General features: G+C 44.8%; 1 protein-coding gene across 1 annotated transcript in view; it reads left to right on the top strand.

Moving 5' to 3' along the window:
• Window positions 1–18,384, top strand: part of STAT4 (signal transducer and activator of transcription 4) — a 632,296-nt gene that overhangs the window by 353,927 nt on the left and 259,985 nt on the right. The window contains exons 13-14 of the mRNA XM_069615680.1: window positions 3,443–3,533; window positions 12,051–12,095. Coding sequence (XP_069471781.1) covers window positions 3,443–3,533; window positions 12,051–12,095 — 136 coding nt within the window. The remainder of the gene's footprint in view (window positions 1–3,442; window positions 3,534–12,050; window positions 12,096–18,384) is intronic.

The following is an 18,384-nucleotide window of genomic DNA, read 5'->3' as shown; positions in this document are numbered from 1 at the left end:
TGCAAAGAAAAAACACAAGGGGCCTGATTCCTAAAGTTTTGCATTTGAACAAACCAGGGGATGCTGTGAACATCTCAGATTGGTATCTGCTGCCTAATGTCTGATTTCTAAACCTAAAACTGGAGCAAATCCATGGAAGCCTAGATCATCTCTGAGATGCTTTTGAACATAACATTGTGAGTCACTCCGGCACATGAACATCTCAAAGATTCTCCAAGCATATCTGGATTTTCTCAATTCTTTGGCTTTTAGAATCGGGTATACGGTAGCAGGTGCAAATTATAGATGCTCCTGTGCATATTCTAACATCCTGATTTTGCTTAAATCTAAATCTTTGAGAATGAGGTCCTAGGTGTACAATTCTGTACAAAACGAACCATGGAACATCTGGTTAACCAGGTAGGAAGAAATGCACCATGTGCTACATATGGTCTGTAACAGTCCCGGGATCAACATCAACTCAAAGCCAAGTTGTAAGACAATTGAGGGATTAGGTTTAGCTGAGGATACTTTGTAGGAATTCAAGAAAACAAGTTTGGATTCTCTATAGGAGCATGGTCCTCAGTCTCGCTGTCTCTCTCTCAGACTTTGATTTGATCTTGTATAGAAAGGTACTCATAGTCTTTGAGGTAAAAAGTGCCCCACACCTCTTTCTTGGTGCTGAAAGTTACTTGCTTGGCTTTCCTAGAAATGTTCAGGATGTTGCGCTCTCTCTCTGGCAATACGAGCCCCACCACTCCTCATCCCTTGAGCCTTGCAAATGTGAATCAGGAATCAGACACTTTAAGACTGAGTTGGGCCTAACAGTATCAGGCTAAAAACATTCCTAGGCAGCCGGGGACTGTCCTGGACACTACTGCTGCGGGCTAGAGGTATTTCCGGGAGTATGAGTCCCAAATCAATCCATCTCTGGTTTCCCTCCTTCTTGAACATCTTTTTCTCCTTCTCTCTTCTTTTCCCCTTACTAGTCTTCATCTCATCTTCCCTCTCATATCCTTCTTCTCTCTCCTCCTTTTTTCCTTGATGTTCCTTCATGCTCAAATGTTCTCCTCTTCCACCCGCTCTTCCACATTTTATATTCTCTTCCTGATTGGTCATTAACTCTTCCACATTTTATATTCTCTTCCTGATTGGTCATTAACTCTTCCACATTTTATATTCTCTTCCTGATTGGTCATTATCAATCTCTCCTTTTTTAATCTCAATTGATTTCCCTCCTCTTCTTTTCTGATGTTCTAAAATTCCTGTTCTCTCACTTTCTTAATAATCCTCTTTTTCGCTTTATGGGTTTTTGACACCTTCTCGCCTTGCTCTCCTCTCAACCCCTCTGCTGTTCTCTCCTCCTCCCTTCTGCTCTACCTCTCTGACTAATGTTTTCACTTCCTCCTCATGTCTGCTCATAGTGCCTCCTTCACCTACACTCCCTCCCCTCTGCACATTTCCTCCTCACCAATCGTTCCAGAACTGGCCTTCACCTCACACCTCCAACTCTTGATCCCACATCTATCTCTGTACTCCTTCCCTTTTTATACTCTAACATGTTTAAACACAAATCTTTTAATTGTGGAATGGATTTCACATGGTCCACTGCGGTGATCAGGCCCTGTGGTTGGTGCACTCACCTTGGAACTACTAATGCTTCGGCTGCGAGTGGTTGTCAGATGAGCCAATGCGCGGCTCTACACTCCGAGAGCAGATGGTTGCTGTTTGCAATCTTGGGCTCCTTTACCTTGTTGTAGCTGTTGCAGCTGCTCTGCAGACTCTGGAGCAGTTGTATGCTGGTGGTGGGTAACTATCTTTTGCTGGCACCCACATACAAAGGCAATATGGGAGCATGTGGGCTCATGCTATCACCCGCCAATGTATTTTCTTAGACCATTCCATAATAGTGTTCTGACCTCTGTAGAACCCCTCACTAGCAGTCTTGCAATCCGCCGGCCAAGGTGTTTGTAGTCTCGATTGTTTGTAAAACTTGCCCTTTTTTGTATTTTTTTGTACATTAACAGCAAGTCATCTTTGAAAGGAAGTAGTGGCATTTCTTTCAGGGAAATGAGCACGTTTTCCCTAAATGGTAACAGTGGCATTTCTTTCAGGGATTCTAGCGAGCTACCAGAACCCCTCTTTGATCTGTTCAAAGGACCTTCCTTATTCGCGGGGCAGTGACTTCCAGGGACTGCTGTAAGACTTAGATAGAGGAGGAGAGGGACCGACTGGGGATCTTGGGGATCCACTAAATACTTCCCCTGAGGCTGATGGGGTGGCCTAACCAACTTAAAAATGGACCTCTTTCCATTTAATTTCCAGAAGGTCCCTTGTGGGGGGAGCACCCTAAACCTGCAGTAAAAGGTTATTTTTGTTGCCTACCACTTTGTTTTACCAAAATAACGGACCCCAACTGCATTAAAATCCACAATCTCCCACAAAACTCTTAGGTGAATAACGCCCAAAGTCCAAGTAAATGGTGTTTACAAACTCTTTTGACCAGTGTTGTTTTTTTGTACTTATTAAATTGGTTTAAGAGAAGTGTACCTAGTAACTGAGTTTCGAAGCCCAGATCCGGGATTCGAATCTCTGTTACAGTGCGTGCTCTTGTGTCCCAGCCCAGCGCGTTGCCCCTGTACTATCCTCCGTTCACGATCATATCCAAATAGTTCATTTTATGACCAATGTCATTATCTAAGCATGCATAAACAGATACTTTTCTACCAAATCATCACCATTTCTAGCAGGAGATCTCCAAGCCCTCTTTAATAATTCTTGTGCCCTGCTAAGAGAACAATCAATGTTCCCCATCTCGTGTGGCTAGAAATGGCTGCTTCCCTGGTGGCCTAAAGACTCTTTGTAAACAGCAACTTAATCTGAAATGCAGTTCAAGGCATTGCAATGTGCCTAGACTAGAATGACACCTGACAGATTACAGTTCACTACATCACTTTAACACGTTCCATTAAGTGCATTACAATAATTTTGTGTGCTCTAAACATGTTGCCACAAATTGAATGCCGACATGTTATTTGTTATTGTCAAAGTACAGGTGGTGCTCGTCAAGTCAATTGATTTGCAAATGTTGCTCATTGCCCACAGATAGTTGGGGACCACGCTCTAAATCATCAAATTCTCACTTGAGATTGCGAATGTTGACCTTTGCCTCGAATGGGGGGGGGGGGGTGTCTGTAACCCACACACTTGTAATATGCTCCTTAATGTGCAATTTATGCCCCAGTTTGCTGTTTTTATGTCTGCACACATAGGCCAGGAAATCCCCACAAACCTCCAGTAGCTTTTAGACTAGGCATCTATTTTTCCTGTGGCACTAACATGTTGCAATGTCCTGTTGCCTATCCTGCCTATCCTGATGCCCACCCCAATAGCCCATAAAGCCAGCCAGCAGGTGCCCATGTAATGATATGCCAGGGTATAATTCTTCTTTGTTTTCTTTCAGTCGTAGATTTGTCCTTTGGGGAACGAACATAAAGGTGATGAACATGGAAGAGTCTGCAAATGGAAGCCTCTCAGCAGAGTTCCAGCATCTGGTACGCCAATCTACCTGAAGTATTGTGTGCAAAAATGGCAGATGCACTAAAGGGTGGCCATTGATATTGTGCGGGTGAACTATGCTTATTGAAAACTGTCATGATCGTAGTAACCTCAACACTATAAGCCAAACAGGAGGAAATCATGAACATATGTACAACTCCTTACGCCGTGCAGGCCTCCTCCAGTTCCCGGGCAAAGAGACCGTGAGAGGCCGTCGTGGCTGAAGGAGCATCCCCACAAAAGAGGAGTGCAGTGTCACTGGTCCTGGTGCCCCTCAATGGACACTCCTTGAGGCATGTTGCCTCCCATCTATAACAATTCCCTTAGCCCCCACTGGCTGGTTCTGAAGCCCCGTCCAAGAGTCAGTTAATGGAGATGCCACAAGAGCCAACTATGCCCCCAAAGGATGTAGCCTCACAGCATGGTGCCTGGGCAGTGTAGAGCGGTGAATGCAAGGCTTTAAAGGGAAAACCAGCAGGGGAAAACCATGTACAAATCAAGAGTGAACCCACCCCAACGAGACAGTCCAGGCCAAACGGATAGCTAAGAATCCTCCTGCACAAGATCACAAGCAACCCCAGACTTATTTCAGCCTCCTTGGGATCAGTTTGAGACACCAGGCACAGCAAGCTCGGGGCTCCCGTCTGGAAGCTTGAGAACCATGTATGATTCAAGGGTAATCATGGTGCTAACACGCCACCAATGAGCTAACACTATGGGCCTTATTTTGGGTTTGGTGGTATCCGGGCGGTAAATCCACCAGGATACCACCAAACTGTGTTACCATTACCACCACTTGGTCCGGCAGTATTACTGCCCGATTTCAAGTGGCGGTGGCAGTGTACGTATACATTCTTTTTTGGTTCATAGGACTCAATGGGGCATTTTCAGTGGAATTACTGCAGCAGTAATTCCGCTGAAAATGGGTGGAAAATTGGTGGGTTTACCTCCAGCTCAAAGCTGGGGGTGAATCCTCCAACTTTCCACTGAACGCATAGTTGGGCGGCGCTGTAATGCATCACCAACTGCAATACCGCTGCATTTATCCCACACCACCCAACTCATAATGCGGCCCAATGGCTCCTCACTAGGTGGTGCCAAAGCAGCACACATGAGCCAAAACTAAGCCGCCTTAGTGCCTCTGCAGGATATTTCTGCATCCGCCATTCTATGCATCACTTGAAATATACTGTGCCAAGATTTTTTACTTAACAGGTGACAACAAAGCAGCAAGTAGCAGTCAAAACTAGTAAGTGTGTTAAGGCTGGTGACCCTTGCTGATATTGTAGGAAATTCGGAAATGTATGCTTTTTAAAAAAGAAAATGAGTTGGTTGATATCATTCTCTTACCGTTGATGTTTTGCTGACGCCATCTTCCTGTCACGTGGCTGGTGGAGAGTACTGAGGAAGCAGTGACAGAAAAGAGGTGAATTGCAACTCTACTGATCTCCATCATAGGTGCCGAACTCTGAGGCAGTTTCTCCCTGAAGTGTTGCTTTCTAAAAGCCCTGTAAGATTCCACGAATTGACCTATGTCTCTCGCCATTTATCTTTTCACTGTGGAGCTATGCAGTTTTCAGTTCGCATCTGGTTTCTCTCTGGTTATCCGAGAAGGTAGGGCGGCAACAGGTAGGTTTCGTCTTTTTCTCCTTTTGTGCAAAACATCCACTCGGTGTTATCTTCCTCCTATCCACTATGTGGCGGGAAAGGGAGGAGTAAAACTATGCACTTTTCCACCACATTAGTGTCAACGTGTAAATGCCGCCTCCAAACTATGCTTTGCAGGTGACATTTACAATAGATTCCCGTGGAATCCGCCTGCTTTCACCACATGGTCATTTCCGGTGCATTCCATCGTAATCCCATTGCGTTAACGCCGGCATGAAAATGCATGCTGGCGTTAATGCACCTGCATTTGTCAAGCAGGGAGAGGGAGCGATGGCGTCTGCCCTGCGCCCCAACTCCGACTCACGAATGCAGGAACAATTAAGTGGATCAGTGAAAGTGGTGGAAACAATGTTTTCCGAAACTTTTGCTAATCCGCTTTGCCTTGAAACTGACCCCCTAGGAAATTGAGAAAGTAATTTGATCATAAACTGTTTGTGATGACCTAACACATACCAAAGAAAAGAGGGTTATGCTGAGCTTGTTGAAAAACCTGTATTGCTCTGGCTGCTGCTAAATGTCCTTTTAATACCTTTCCAAAGAAAGAGAAGGAGTATGACAGCAGTTTACACAGTGGGGGTCCTTTTCTGTTTCACGGGGGACGCGGGGGGGGCACTTTTGCTCATCCTTTTGCAGCTGTGGGAAGGAAGCTGTGCACAAGGCAGTGCTTGTGATACCGTGCAGTGTTGTGTCTACCAGTGGCAGCGGAGCACCCATGGGATTGTATTTCTCTCCTACACGCTTTCGGGCAGTACATTGTCATGTGAATTTTAATTATTACAGTCGTTCAGGTACATGCTTTCCTGAACGCCCACTACCTCTTCCCACAATGTGTAAATCGACTTTGGACAAAATTATATGGTTTGAAATGTTAGACACCTAACAGCAACAACGGTTAAATGAAATTGCCATTTGGAGCAAACATTAAGTACTAGCCATTACATGTGCGATGGTGTATTTTGAGGTAATTTCTATCAAATATAGCAAGCGCTGAAATGTTGTATGCACAAAGAAACTACACTGTGCTCTACTGATCCAGTAACAAACTCACAAAACTGAGGCCTGGCCACAAAAATAATTCAGTGAATAGGACCAGTGACAAACTTGTAATAACACACACAACAAAACGGTCCCATTTAAGTTTTTGGAAGAAATCAATCATTTCTCTAACAACCATAGTAAAAAGATTTTTTTTGTTGCATAGTAAGATATTTTTAATCGACAAAAATGAAAGTAAAGTGAAATGGATCAGTCAAGGGAATACATACACAATCATGTCTACATAGCATGTAATAATGTAACCAAACAACCACAACTTATCCAGTAATGCCGTTTGTTTGTAGCAAGCAAAATCTGCCCATTGTCAGGCCTGATGGAATAGAGCAATTCTGACAGGTTACTTTATTGCATTTTCTTTTGTTGTGTCTTTTAGTCCAAAAGCACAGCTGCAACCCCCCGGGGTGTTTTTTAGGCGTGTGGTATTTTGCTTTCTGGTACTTGCACTCTTCCATTCAGAATGGAGACAGTACAGCCAGAACTCGTTTTGCTAAACATATTTCCGAAAGGATGTATACATTGTCAGGTATATATGTATACATATGGTCTGAGCTCCTCTCTTCTCTAACTAAAGCGCATGAACCTTTGCGTAAGGTCCTAAATCGGAACTGTAAAGCCATCGCAGCACCTATTCTTTCTGAGTGTCTAAATGCCCTACTGAGCAAAACAGAGGACTCTGGTGACCCTGACACGCTTATTAGATTTTTTTAAAATGAGGAGATAACAAGTATGTTAGACAGCTATGCTCCACTGAAACCCAGAGTAGCCAGAGATACTCCTAATTACCAGAAATGTTTTTCTCCGGCCTTAGTGAAACTTAAAGCTAGTAAAAGGCATATGGAACATGCCTGGTTGAAAGGAAAAAAGCTCTGAAAATCATGCAGCGTGGAAACTCAAGGAAAAAGGAGTATAGGACCATGATTATAGGAGCAAAATGTAGCCTTTCCAATGACCAAATAAATCAGGCCGGTAACCAAACAAAATAACTTTTCTGACTTCTGAGAACCTGGGAAAAACCTACAGTCACAGACCCTGTCATCAAACCCACCAAACAGTGGAGTAACTTTTCTGAAAATGTTGGGTGGGGACATGACATCTGAAGAAAAGGTGCCCAAGTCAAATGAATGGGGACAAAATGGTGTGACATGAAAGTTGGGGGGGGGGACAAACACCCCTTTCCCCCCCCCCCTAAAATTACGCCCGTGCCACCAAAGATGACTGTATAAGAGTTCAAAAAGCCTTCTCTGACAAATTGCATCAAGTGCAAAAAAAGATCAAGGAAGAGCTAACTAGGCAGGAATCACACCCAACAGCCAATATCTCTTGCGGCAATAAGGAAAATAAGGACGAGAGCAATGTAAATGCTAAGGCGAATCCCCAGAGTGAGGGGAAAGACCCAATGACTACGGCAGACATTCATAATGATCTTAAAACTATGCACCCCACTAGCTGCCCAGGAGAACTCTTACCCTCCAAGATAATCCTGGAGCATAAGCAAATCCTTGCGCCGTTTCTATGCAGGTTTGTTAACGCCTCATTTCGTACAGGTGTCATTCTGCAGTCTATAAACGATGTGGCAGTTACTACGCTGTTAAAGAAGGTGGGTTCTGATCCAAAACACGCTGCAAATCTTAGGCCAATTACGAATATCCTTTTCTTCTTGAAATTGGTTGATAAAGTTGCTACTGTGCAACTATAATCTCATATTTCGGGTGCAGGCATTCTGCATAAAAAGCAATCTGGTTTTCTCAGCTTCCACAGTACCGAGAGTGCATTACGGGATTTACAGACTCATATGTTATCCAGGACAGAGCCGAGTAAATCGGGGCTGCTGTTATTGTTAGAGTTATCGGCGGCTTTCGACTTGCTCGATCACATGATTCTGCTAGATCGGATGGCTTCCGTGAGGGGCCTTTCAGCAGAGGTTATTAAATGGCTAAAATAATTTCTCGAGGGCCGTTGCTCATGAGTTCTTTGGGGTGAAAATCCTCTGATTCTGAAATCACTAACTGTGGAGTCCCTCAGGGGGAATGTCTTTCCCCCTTGCTTTTTTAATATATACATATTATCCCTTTGTGTATGGACTATGAAAAATTGGGTTTCTTTTTCTCTAACTACGCAGACAATTTCCAGTTGGCACTTCAGATCAGAGGTAATCACAAAACTAATCAGGGAAAGCTGGATTTCGTCTATCAAACCATCAAGGGGTGGAGGACAACTAACTGGTTATGTCTAAATTCAGCAAAGACCAAGCTCATGATCTATGGGTTTCGGCATGCCAGAGATAGGTTGAGTGAGGCTTTTGCAAGTTTAATGATTGATGGTAGCCAGATAGCAGTTATGTCCAAGGTGAAAACCTTGGGCACTTACCTGGAAGCCAGCTTAAACAGTCGTGAAAAATACTAATTACCATCTTAAAGTGTTACGCCAAGTTGCCAACTTGGTCTCAAAGGAAAATCGTGTTACATTCGTCAGAGCGGTGATACTCCTACGAGGGGACTATTGCAATGCCCTCTTAGGTGGGGCATACAAGGGAGATGTCCAGAAACTGCAAAAAGTGCAGAATGCTGCAGTACGCATTATACATCAGATGAGTCGTACTGGACCTACCTCTGCGGCTCGGAGGGATCTGCATTGGCTGCCTGTCTCAGTAAGGATCCAGTTTAAGTTGCTATCTATCATAGATGTGTCTTTGGAAATGCTCTGACGTATCTTAAGGATAGGCTGAATGTCTATTGCCCAAAAAGAAATCTTCGATCTGCCAAGGCCTGCTGCCTAGAAGTTGATCGCATAAAAAGAGCCAGTGGAAAAGGTTGTGCTTTCCATGCCCTAGCAGCACAAGCTTGCAAAATCTTCACAAGGAAGAAAATCACCTAGCATTCAGGCAGCACCAGAAGGCTAGACTGTTTGAATAATACAAGAACTGATATAGTATATAATCCTCTCAGTTGGGCGCCTGGATGCCTACAGGCTTTGGCACGATACAAATCCATTAACATAACAGAACATAAGAGGTTGCTTTATTATGTGATTGCCACTCAGTGGGTCTTATTTTAGCTCTTGAAAGCCACTCTTGGCGTATTTGAACCAACTTGGGTCGAGGAAATAAATGGCAAGTGCCTAAATTGCAAACATGCCTCAAATCCCACTTCAACTAAACTGTGTGATCCTGGGCTCAAAGCAAGCGGGCAGCAATCCATTTGGAAACACGTTTTGCAGTCATTTTCTGAAGGCTCTAGGTCACTTCTACAAGTGTTTCTCATCCAACACAGGTAGTAGTTATTTCAAAAAAGGAGGTATCTAATAACAGCATATTTTAATAACTTACATTTTACAATTTGTGGAATGATGCTAATATGTAACTTTGATGCCTAGAAGAAAGTCGGTGCAAACTTCTAAGAACATCTATGTACATGAATTAAGATCAATTGCCCCATTGCGCACCTTTTCTTCAACATAAGACCCTTTGCACCTCTCCCACCTTGGCCTGAACCAACTGGTACGAATACGTTTACAGAAGCTCTCGTAAATTAGCACAACTCCATCTTTCCTGTAATTATCAACGTCACATCTTAGTCGCATACATCCTTTCCACTAAAGGTAAGATGCCGTTTTAGATTTTAAAAAAACTTGATGATAATAGAGACGAGCATGCCCATGCAGTGCGGGCAGCAAGTGGAATAGACTTTCATGGTGCCCGCCCCCAACCCGCGTAAGTGGGTCGGGGAAGTATGATAGGCCTCAGACGTCAGAGGCAGACTTCACCTCCCTACCAGCAGAGGTTCTCTGCGGATGCTGCAGGCCGGGGCCTACCATCTTGTCCTTTCCCAACCTGTGCGAGAGGAAGCTTACGTGAGATGCTTGCCAGCGTTCATCATTTGAGATGTGGTTAATGGGGCCTGGTGGTTAAGATGGGATGTGGTGTAGTAGTTAAGTTGAGGTGGTGGAGTATTTAAGTTGAGATACGGTGGTGTGAGTAATGCGAGATGTGGTGTAGTACTTAAATTGTGGTGGTGGAAGAGTTAAGTTGAGATGTGGTGGTGTGAGTAATGCGAGATGTGGTGTAGTACTTAAATTGTGGTGGTGGAGGAGTTAAGTTGAGATGTGATGGTGTGAGTAATGCGAGATGTGGTGTAGTACTTAAATTGTGGTGGAAGAGTTGAGTTGAGATGTGGTGGTGTGAGTAATGAGAGATGTGGTGTAGTACTTAAATTGTGGTGGTGGAGGAGTTAAGTTGAGATATGGTGGTGTGAGTCATTTGAGATGTGGTGTAGTACTTAAATTGTGGTGGTGAAGGAGCTAAGTTGAGATGTGGTGGTGCAGTTAATTTGAGATGTGGTTTAGTACTTGAATTGTGGTGGTGGAGGAGTTAAGTTTGAGATGTGGCGTTGTGAAATCTCTCATGCCTTTCCTGCGAGTGAGATTGACTACATCATTGTGAGTTCTGTAAGTGTGTTCTATATTGTATTTATGTAACTTATTTTTTATATCCGTACATTACCCCAAGGTCATTATTTCACAAAATACTCAGTGACGTTGTGCGGAAATGAAAGTGTAATGTACACACCAAACAAAGGGTAGATTTAATCGGGTAAAGGGTGTAGAAGCCGAGACCAACACCCAGCCCTCTACAGCCCACTACATTACCCACACACACGGCCACCAGTTTCCCTGGCTGTCTGACACTAGTGCGCCAAAAAACAGAACATGTCAAATGCAAGGGGCTGTCAACGCATGTATTACAAAAAAATGAAAGCTGTTACAACATAGCAACTACGGTGAAATGGCAAAAAATGTTCCCGTGTCAATTCACAAATTACCGTGAATTGCCATGAAAAAATCCAGGTGTACAGGTGTAGGCATGTTTAGCAATTAGCATAGAGTAAATGCACTTGTGCATGCATATATGGGCTAGTGTTGGCAGCATTCAAGAAATTGTGGTCAGTGCCACAGCGCAAAGACCAGCGCTCATAGCCACGTTGCGGTGACATTCATTTGCCCTACTGGTCACAAGCACATCACACAAGAGCGAAATGGAAGTGTGTTGCACCTTCTAGCAGCCCCAAAGGACGTGTTTCACTTTGCTCAGTCCAAACGCAGGCCAAAGTAAAACAGGTCCTGTTAAGCATTAGCTCCTGGAAGGTGAGGCATATTTCTCTCTCTCTGACATGAATGTACTAATTGCATGGTGTTACCTACCACAATGCCATGGAATGTGCCAACAGTAGTAGCCTTTGTACGTGGTTGATTACCCCACTGCACACTTTGTTGTATAGTTTAGTTAATTGTATAGTTTAGAGTTAGTTCAGAGTACGTTTAAAGACTTCGTTTACAGTTTAGACTTAGTTCAGAGTGCTTAGAGTTAGAGTTAGGATTTCAGCGTTTACTTTTTAGAGTAAGTTACGAGTTAAACGAGCCACAGACTTCGGCGGCTGTCTCAGCCCTGCGGTTCATTTCCTATTGGTCAAAACTCAGCATTACACTATTCCGAAATGTGTCAACTTTGTGATTCGCCTTAAAAGTTATTCCAAGTGAGGAAATTAAATGAAATATGAACCGTCTGCTCTTTTGAAAGTGTGTGCCCACTGTGATGTTTTGAGGGGTCTTAGTGGGGCAGTCTGGGAAATCCCTCCCCGCCTGTATTGCTGTATTCTACTTGGCCTCTAGTTAAACATGCTGGCATCTTATCCAGAAATCCAGACCCATGAGCTAACAATTCTAAAATACGTGTGTTTTAATTTATATTGTGGAATGATTTTTATATGTTAATGTTTAATATTCTATCCTTGTAGAAAACGAAAGAAAATAAGGGTAATGCTGGAAGCAAGGGGAATGAGGTATGAGTTTGTCCTTCTATTCCTTCATGTTCCACCCCCACCCCAGCCTCTGTCACTGTGGTATTTAAAACAATTGCAGACACAATAGAAGAGACCAGGCCTTATTTACAAAGCATTTTCAATGAGGTTTTCCTATTTAACAATGCTTTTGTAAATCAGGCCCACTGAGTTGTGTGGGTCTTGGGGAGGATTGGTTCATGTCTTCTTGTTTACAATGTTCAGATCGTGGGTATATGGTGTAAGATTTAAGAAACTACATAGGATTATGCAAATTAAGCCTGTTGTGTTAAATTGCATTTTTGTGTTATGTTTCTCTGGTGGTGCTAAATTGCGAAGGAGAATATTACACCTGGGACCTATAGGGATAATTAGTGCACACATTTCAACCGTGCACTAATTTTAGCAGTGCCACTGACTTCAACTGTGGTAAGGTGCACTATGCAACAATTGTGCTAATGTCCTGATATGTGTGTGGCTTAGTGCTGATGTGAGGCATGATTTGGGAGGTAGCTCAGCGCAGTGTAAAAGAGGAAAAGGAGAAAAGTAAAAGAAATTGGAGTGCTGGCTACGCTGTGCAGTGAGGGCAAATATAGCTGTAATATCTAATTAGAGATAACATTATCATAATTAGTGATGTGTCAAACTAGGCACGAAGGGGGAAACCTGTTGTTTCTTAGTGCACCAGTGAACTGATGTATTTTCCTGTGCGCAGGCACTTATTTTAAAGTGGGAGTTTGCAGCCCTGCTAAAGTATCAGTAATGTGCTCAATCACCTGCATTATAACCTGGGTATCACTGATCAGGCCCTGGCCTGGCTGACCTCCTTTCTCACTGACCGACCCTCCCAGGTACAACCAGGGTCTTTCCTCTCCTCTATCCCTCTCTCCACTCGTGGTGTTCCCCAGGGGTCTAACCTCTCTCCCTGGCTTTCAACCAATAACTGTCACCGCTTGCCCACCACATCGCTTCCTTCAGCTCCAACTTTCAGTGTTATGCGGATGACACCCAGATATCCTTCAGGCTCCCCTCAGCTGCCTCTTCTCCTTCTCTCATTTCAGACTGTCTGACCGCAATTCTGTAATGATGTGACATCAGTGATCTCTGCCTTAATGCCACTAAGATTGAGATCCTCCTCATCGGAACAGAAGCTCCATCCTCTTCTCATCCGCGTTCTCTCTTCCTCTCCCCAGCTGATGTCCCAACTGCTCCACGCACTGGTCACCTGGTTACCCTCTGAACTTGGGTCCAGGCTCATGCATGTCCAGTTGCACTTCGTACTGCCTCCTGGCTCCCTTCACCCTTGTTGTCTGTATCTGCAACCCTACAGTCCCTTCTCTCTGCACTTAAGAGCCACCCGTTGACTGCACTTTTTGAGTTACCTTCACTTCTCCCTCCCGGCCCCTCTTGGCACTTCTCCCCTTCCACTTCCCTGCACTGCGCAATCTGAATGACACAGGGCCTAGTAAGATTGTTGTTTTGTCCTCCCTATGTTTCCCCCTCCTTGTCTTGTTGCGCCTAGAAACACTTGTGTACAGGCACGTTATAAATGCCATATCATATAATTTCAAGGTTACATATAAAAATGTGTGTGCTCTGCCAGGTTTGCTAAAAGAGAAACCAGTTTCAGTGGTGGCGAAAGTGGATCAATTGTCTTAGTGGGGAATTAAGAAAGTCTTTGCCAATGCATTACAAATATAAACGTGCTGACAGATTATGAAAACTGCATTTTCTAAGCTGCATTTCGACTTTTCTTCCTATTTCTGGCACGTGTTATGAGATGCAATGCTCTTGTTTTCTCTGCGTTTGTTTCATCCTGTTCTGCTAAATGAAGATAAAATGCCAGAGAGTGTTATTGTATTGTGAAAGCCATGTGTGGTCTGTTATTGTGTGGTCTGTTTATTTCATGATACACAGAGTGTGAAGCGTGGTGCTTCTGGTACCGTCAGTACACGAATTTCAACGGTGCACCAATTATTCCTACAAGAAACTTTGCACACATGCAAGTGCAATGTTGCACTGTATTAGCACTAGGCCAAAGTTTGCCCCAATCGAAAGCACATTTCTTTTGATGCATTTTTCCCACAGGGCAAGGTTTACCCTTGTGCTATTACGAAATCGTATTAGCACTAGGGCAAACATTGCCCTGATGCAAAAGGCATTGAAAGCATATTATGTGTGCACTAGGGCAATGCTTGCCCTAGTGCTATTGTCAAAAACTGCACTGGCACCAGTTCATTGTTTGTATAATAAGAGCCACAATGGCAAAGTTGCATAGGCTGATGTTGTCCAGTGGTTTTGATTTTTGTATAGTACAAGGGTTGTGAACATATGCAGACTATACATTAACAATGGAAAAAACACACAAAGGTACAGTGCATGACAACTGGAGCATGCCACCTGGCACAATTTACCAACACCATGTGCGATAGTCCCTGCAGTAAAAGGAGCCTGAAACGTCATTTGAGACAGCAATATTCATTTGCACCACCCAGAGCAGTTCACGTAACTTAGAATTCCTCTTCAGATGAATCCTAGAACAGTCTGTAGCAGTCATGGGGTTACTTACCTATCAGTCCATAGAGGGCAACCCCACTGTGCAGTAAGCAGTTTCTAACTGATCTCTTCAGTTTCAGAGTTGCTCTGTATTGAACAGAGAAATCACTAGTGACTCCCTTATGTGGTGCAGCAGGCACGTGTGACAAATATGGAGCGTTGGCAGTATTACGTTAAGTTCAGCCCATGCACAGATGACAAATGTCTTTGGTTATTACAGAAGGTGCAGCTTGGCCCTTTCTGTAAGCAAGTGTTAATAATCATTTTTGTTCTACGGTAGAGGGCAGGACAAAAATCCTACTCTTTACATTTGCAAAGCCAGACCTATTGGCTTTGCCAATGTTTGTTGCATGTGTTTCCTCAAAATTCAATAGGCCAGGGTTCTGCAATCATTGGCTCTACAGATGTTTTGTACTACAACTTCCATCATCCCTAACCAGCATAGACAATAGCCGGATATCACGGGAATTATTGTCAAAACCTCTGGAGAGCCAACGGTTGCAAACCGCTGGACTAGGCAGACCTATCGGCTGATTATATGTGGCTCCTAAACTCCTCCGCTTCCCTCTGATGCAACTGTAATTCACTACAAATGCACAACAATGACATGTACATTGTTTCCGAAAGACAGCATTAAGGGCCGAATTGAATAGAAGATGGCAACCGCTATCCGCATAACAACAAGGAAGTGCATACATGTATACCATCCTAACTATACGTAATATAATGCAAAAAATAAGGCAAGCTACTAAGCAGCTTGATAGGGGCTACACATTATTTTCAAATAATAGTCTTTATAGTGCATGGTGGTGGAGGTCTACGACCTTGTGCACTTAGCCTATTTCAATAGGGAAAGCCAATGGGGAAAATAGTTTTTTTTAAATCAGGCCGCTGTCTCTTTGCAAGGACCAAATGAGTCCAGGCGCAGTAGCTCTGCACTCATTAGTGGAAGACGGACACCTACTTTTTGGCAGCAGATTATTGGTGCCCTGGCTGGCACAGGAGCAGAGTCATGATATTTTAGGCCTGTTTCTTTCCTTTTGCAAATATTTTCCTCATTTGCAGATTGGTAGGAAGGGTATATTTTACCGCACAGACTACATTGATGAAGGTGTTAATATGCTGTGTCCTGTGGAGAAATCAGGACCTCAAGCAGCACTTCTGACTATTAGAGTTGGGGATTATGCTGGTGCAGCAGCCAGCAATGTAAGTCAGTAGGCACTTAACATCCATGTGAAAGGATAGCGGCAGTTTAAGCTGGAATACCATGAATTCAGGAAGAACAGAGAAGACAATACTTTGAAAAGCAAAGTGACAGTGTTTGTTGATAGGCCCTATAAGCGAGGGAGATGTGATAGGGGCTTGGGTATCTCGATTCAGAGGGTGAATATCTGAAGGCGCGCACACACACTCACTCAGGCAGTTTGCTCCGTCCTGTTGGAGCAGGTTAGTTCAGTCCACCATGGAGTCTCTCACAATTGCACTGATGACCACTGAGCACACCTATAATGAGGTTCTAAAACACAGCCTGGTCAGAAAGCTTCCATGTCCGGGGTCTACAAACTTAAGCTGTCCAGATTTTTAGGACTACTACTGCGCTCAGCGCTTACTAGCATAGCCAGTGGTAAGCAGTCATGGGAGTCGTAGTACAAAATATCTGGAGAGCCACAGGTTGCCCGCCCCTACCTCAGGTCTTTTAGGACTACTACTGCGCTCAGCGCTTACTAGCATAGCCAGTGGTAAGCAGTCATGGGAGTCGTAGTACAAAATATCTGGAGAGCCACAGGTTGCCCGCCCCTACCTCAGGTCTTTTAGGACTACTACTGCGCTCAGCGCTTACTAGCATAGCCAGTGGTAAGCAGTCATGGGAGTCGTAGTACAAAATATCTGGAGAGCCACAGGTTGCCCGCCCCTACCTCAGGTCTTTTAGGACTACTACTGCGCTCAGCGCTTACTAGCATAGCCAGTGGTAAGCAGTCATGGGAGTCGTAGTACAAAATATCTGGAGAGCCACAGGTTGCCCGCCCCTACCTCAGGTCTTTTAGGACTACTACTGCGCTCAGCGCTTACTAGCATAGCCAGTGGTAAGCAGTCATGGGAGTCGTAGTACAAAATATCTGGAGAGCCACAGGTTGCCCGCCCCTACCTCAGGTCTTTTAGGACTACTACTGCGCTCAGCGCTTACTAGCATAGCCAGTGGTAAGCAGTCATGGGAGTCGTAGTACAAAATATCTGGAGAGCCACAGGTTGCCCGCCCCTACCTCAGGTCTTTTAGGACTACTACTGCGCTCAGCGCTTACTAGCATAGCCAGTGGTAAGCAGTCATGGGAGTCGTAGTACAAAATATCTGGAGAGCCACAGGTTGCCCGCCCCTACCTCAGGTCTTCTGCAGCCATGCCTGCAAAGCAGCACAGGGCACAGCTGTGGCTCCATCCCCTCCTCAGTGATGACTTTGGGGAAAGATATTCGGGCACAGAGTCTACACCCTTTAGAGCAGGGTTTATAGCTGGGGTTGTCTCTTGATGCCTCACCCTGGGAAATAACAATGGTTATGCATGATATGATATGATAAGTCATGTATAACGCGCCTGTACACAAGTGTTTCTAGGCGCACCAATAGAAGGGAGGGAAGACACCGGAGGACAAGCCAAGCGATCTTACTAGGCCTTGTGTCATCCAGATTGTGCGAGTGTGAAAACGAGAAGTGCAAGGGGAAGGGGGGAGTGCAAAGACGAGGGAAGGGGGGAAAAGAGCAACATTGCTCTGTGGAAGTGCTACCATGGCAGCGAAGCATTGGGTAAGTGCCAGGAGGCAAGGGACTGTAGAGGTTGCAGTTACAGCCCCTTAGTACATGGTATGTCCGGAGGCAGTGCAGGGGCGACTGATCAGGAAAGATCCTGGTACCCATACATGTAAAGAATACACCGATACCTGTATAAATCCCTCTGTAAGTAGATTGGCATATGTGTATCTTAACTAGTTAAATGATCTATTGTAGATCAATGGTACCACTCTTTCAATAATATATAATATCAATTAACTGGTAAAAGGCCATCACAATAATGCTGCTTTTCTTCTCCCATTACAAATATGAATGCCTTCTTCTGCAGGTTCCTATCTCCACCAAGAGGAAAGGACACACGTTCTCCCCTTTCCGAAGGCAGGGTCACTGAGACTCACCAGTGGTCACAGGGAATAGATCTAAGATCGGCATGCTTAGCCCATCTCCTTAAAAGCACTAACATGTGGCTTGGAGCCATGGCGGTCGGATCTGCTCTGTGAGAGCTCCCGGCTGGCGCCACGCTACCATCGATTATGCTCCGGTGAAAGATTAGATCCTTAAGCCAAATTTAGCGCTGTCGAGAGCTGAAGTGCGGCGGCATTCTTTGGCCGCATATCGACGCTCCACGAGAGCTAGCCTCATAGATCTGGTGGTCACGGGCTGGCCGCTGTGGACAGAGCGAGTGCGGGGGACAAGATGGCGGACTCCTGCCTAGCCTGGTACTGATCTTGGGGCTGGGGGGTCAGAGACGAAGCACACCGCTGGAGAGACGCAGCAACGGATCTCCGTCACCCTCCCTGAGGCTCACCGGCATTCCTTCTACCCAGCGGGATACAGCTACTCACTGCGCCCACCTCTCCTGCCCCGGAACCCTTGGCGCCAACGGCGGATCCAGCGAACCTTGAGAGTCTCCCTCCCCCCCGGCCCGCACAGAGTGCTACACTTCAACCAAAC

The sequence above is a fragment of the Ambystoma mexicanum genome, chromosome 9 (genome assembly GCF_040938575.1).
Source record: "Ambystoma mexicanum isolate Mex_15411 chromosome 9, UKY_AmexF1_1, whole genome shotgun sequence".
Taxonomy (NCBI): Eukaryota; Metazoa; Chordata; class Amphibia; order Caudata; family Ambystomatidae; genus Ambystoma; species Ambystoma mexicanum.
The sequence above is the reverse complement of the archived record's forward strand: the minus strand, read 5'-3'. Positions and strand labels throughout refer to the sequence as shown.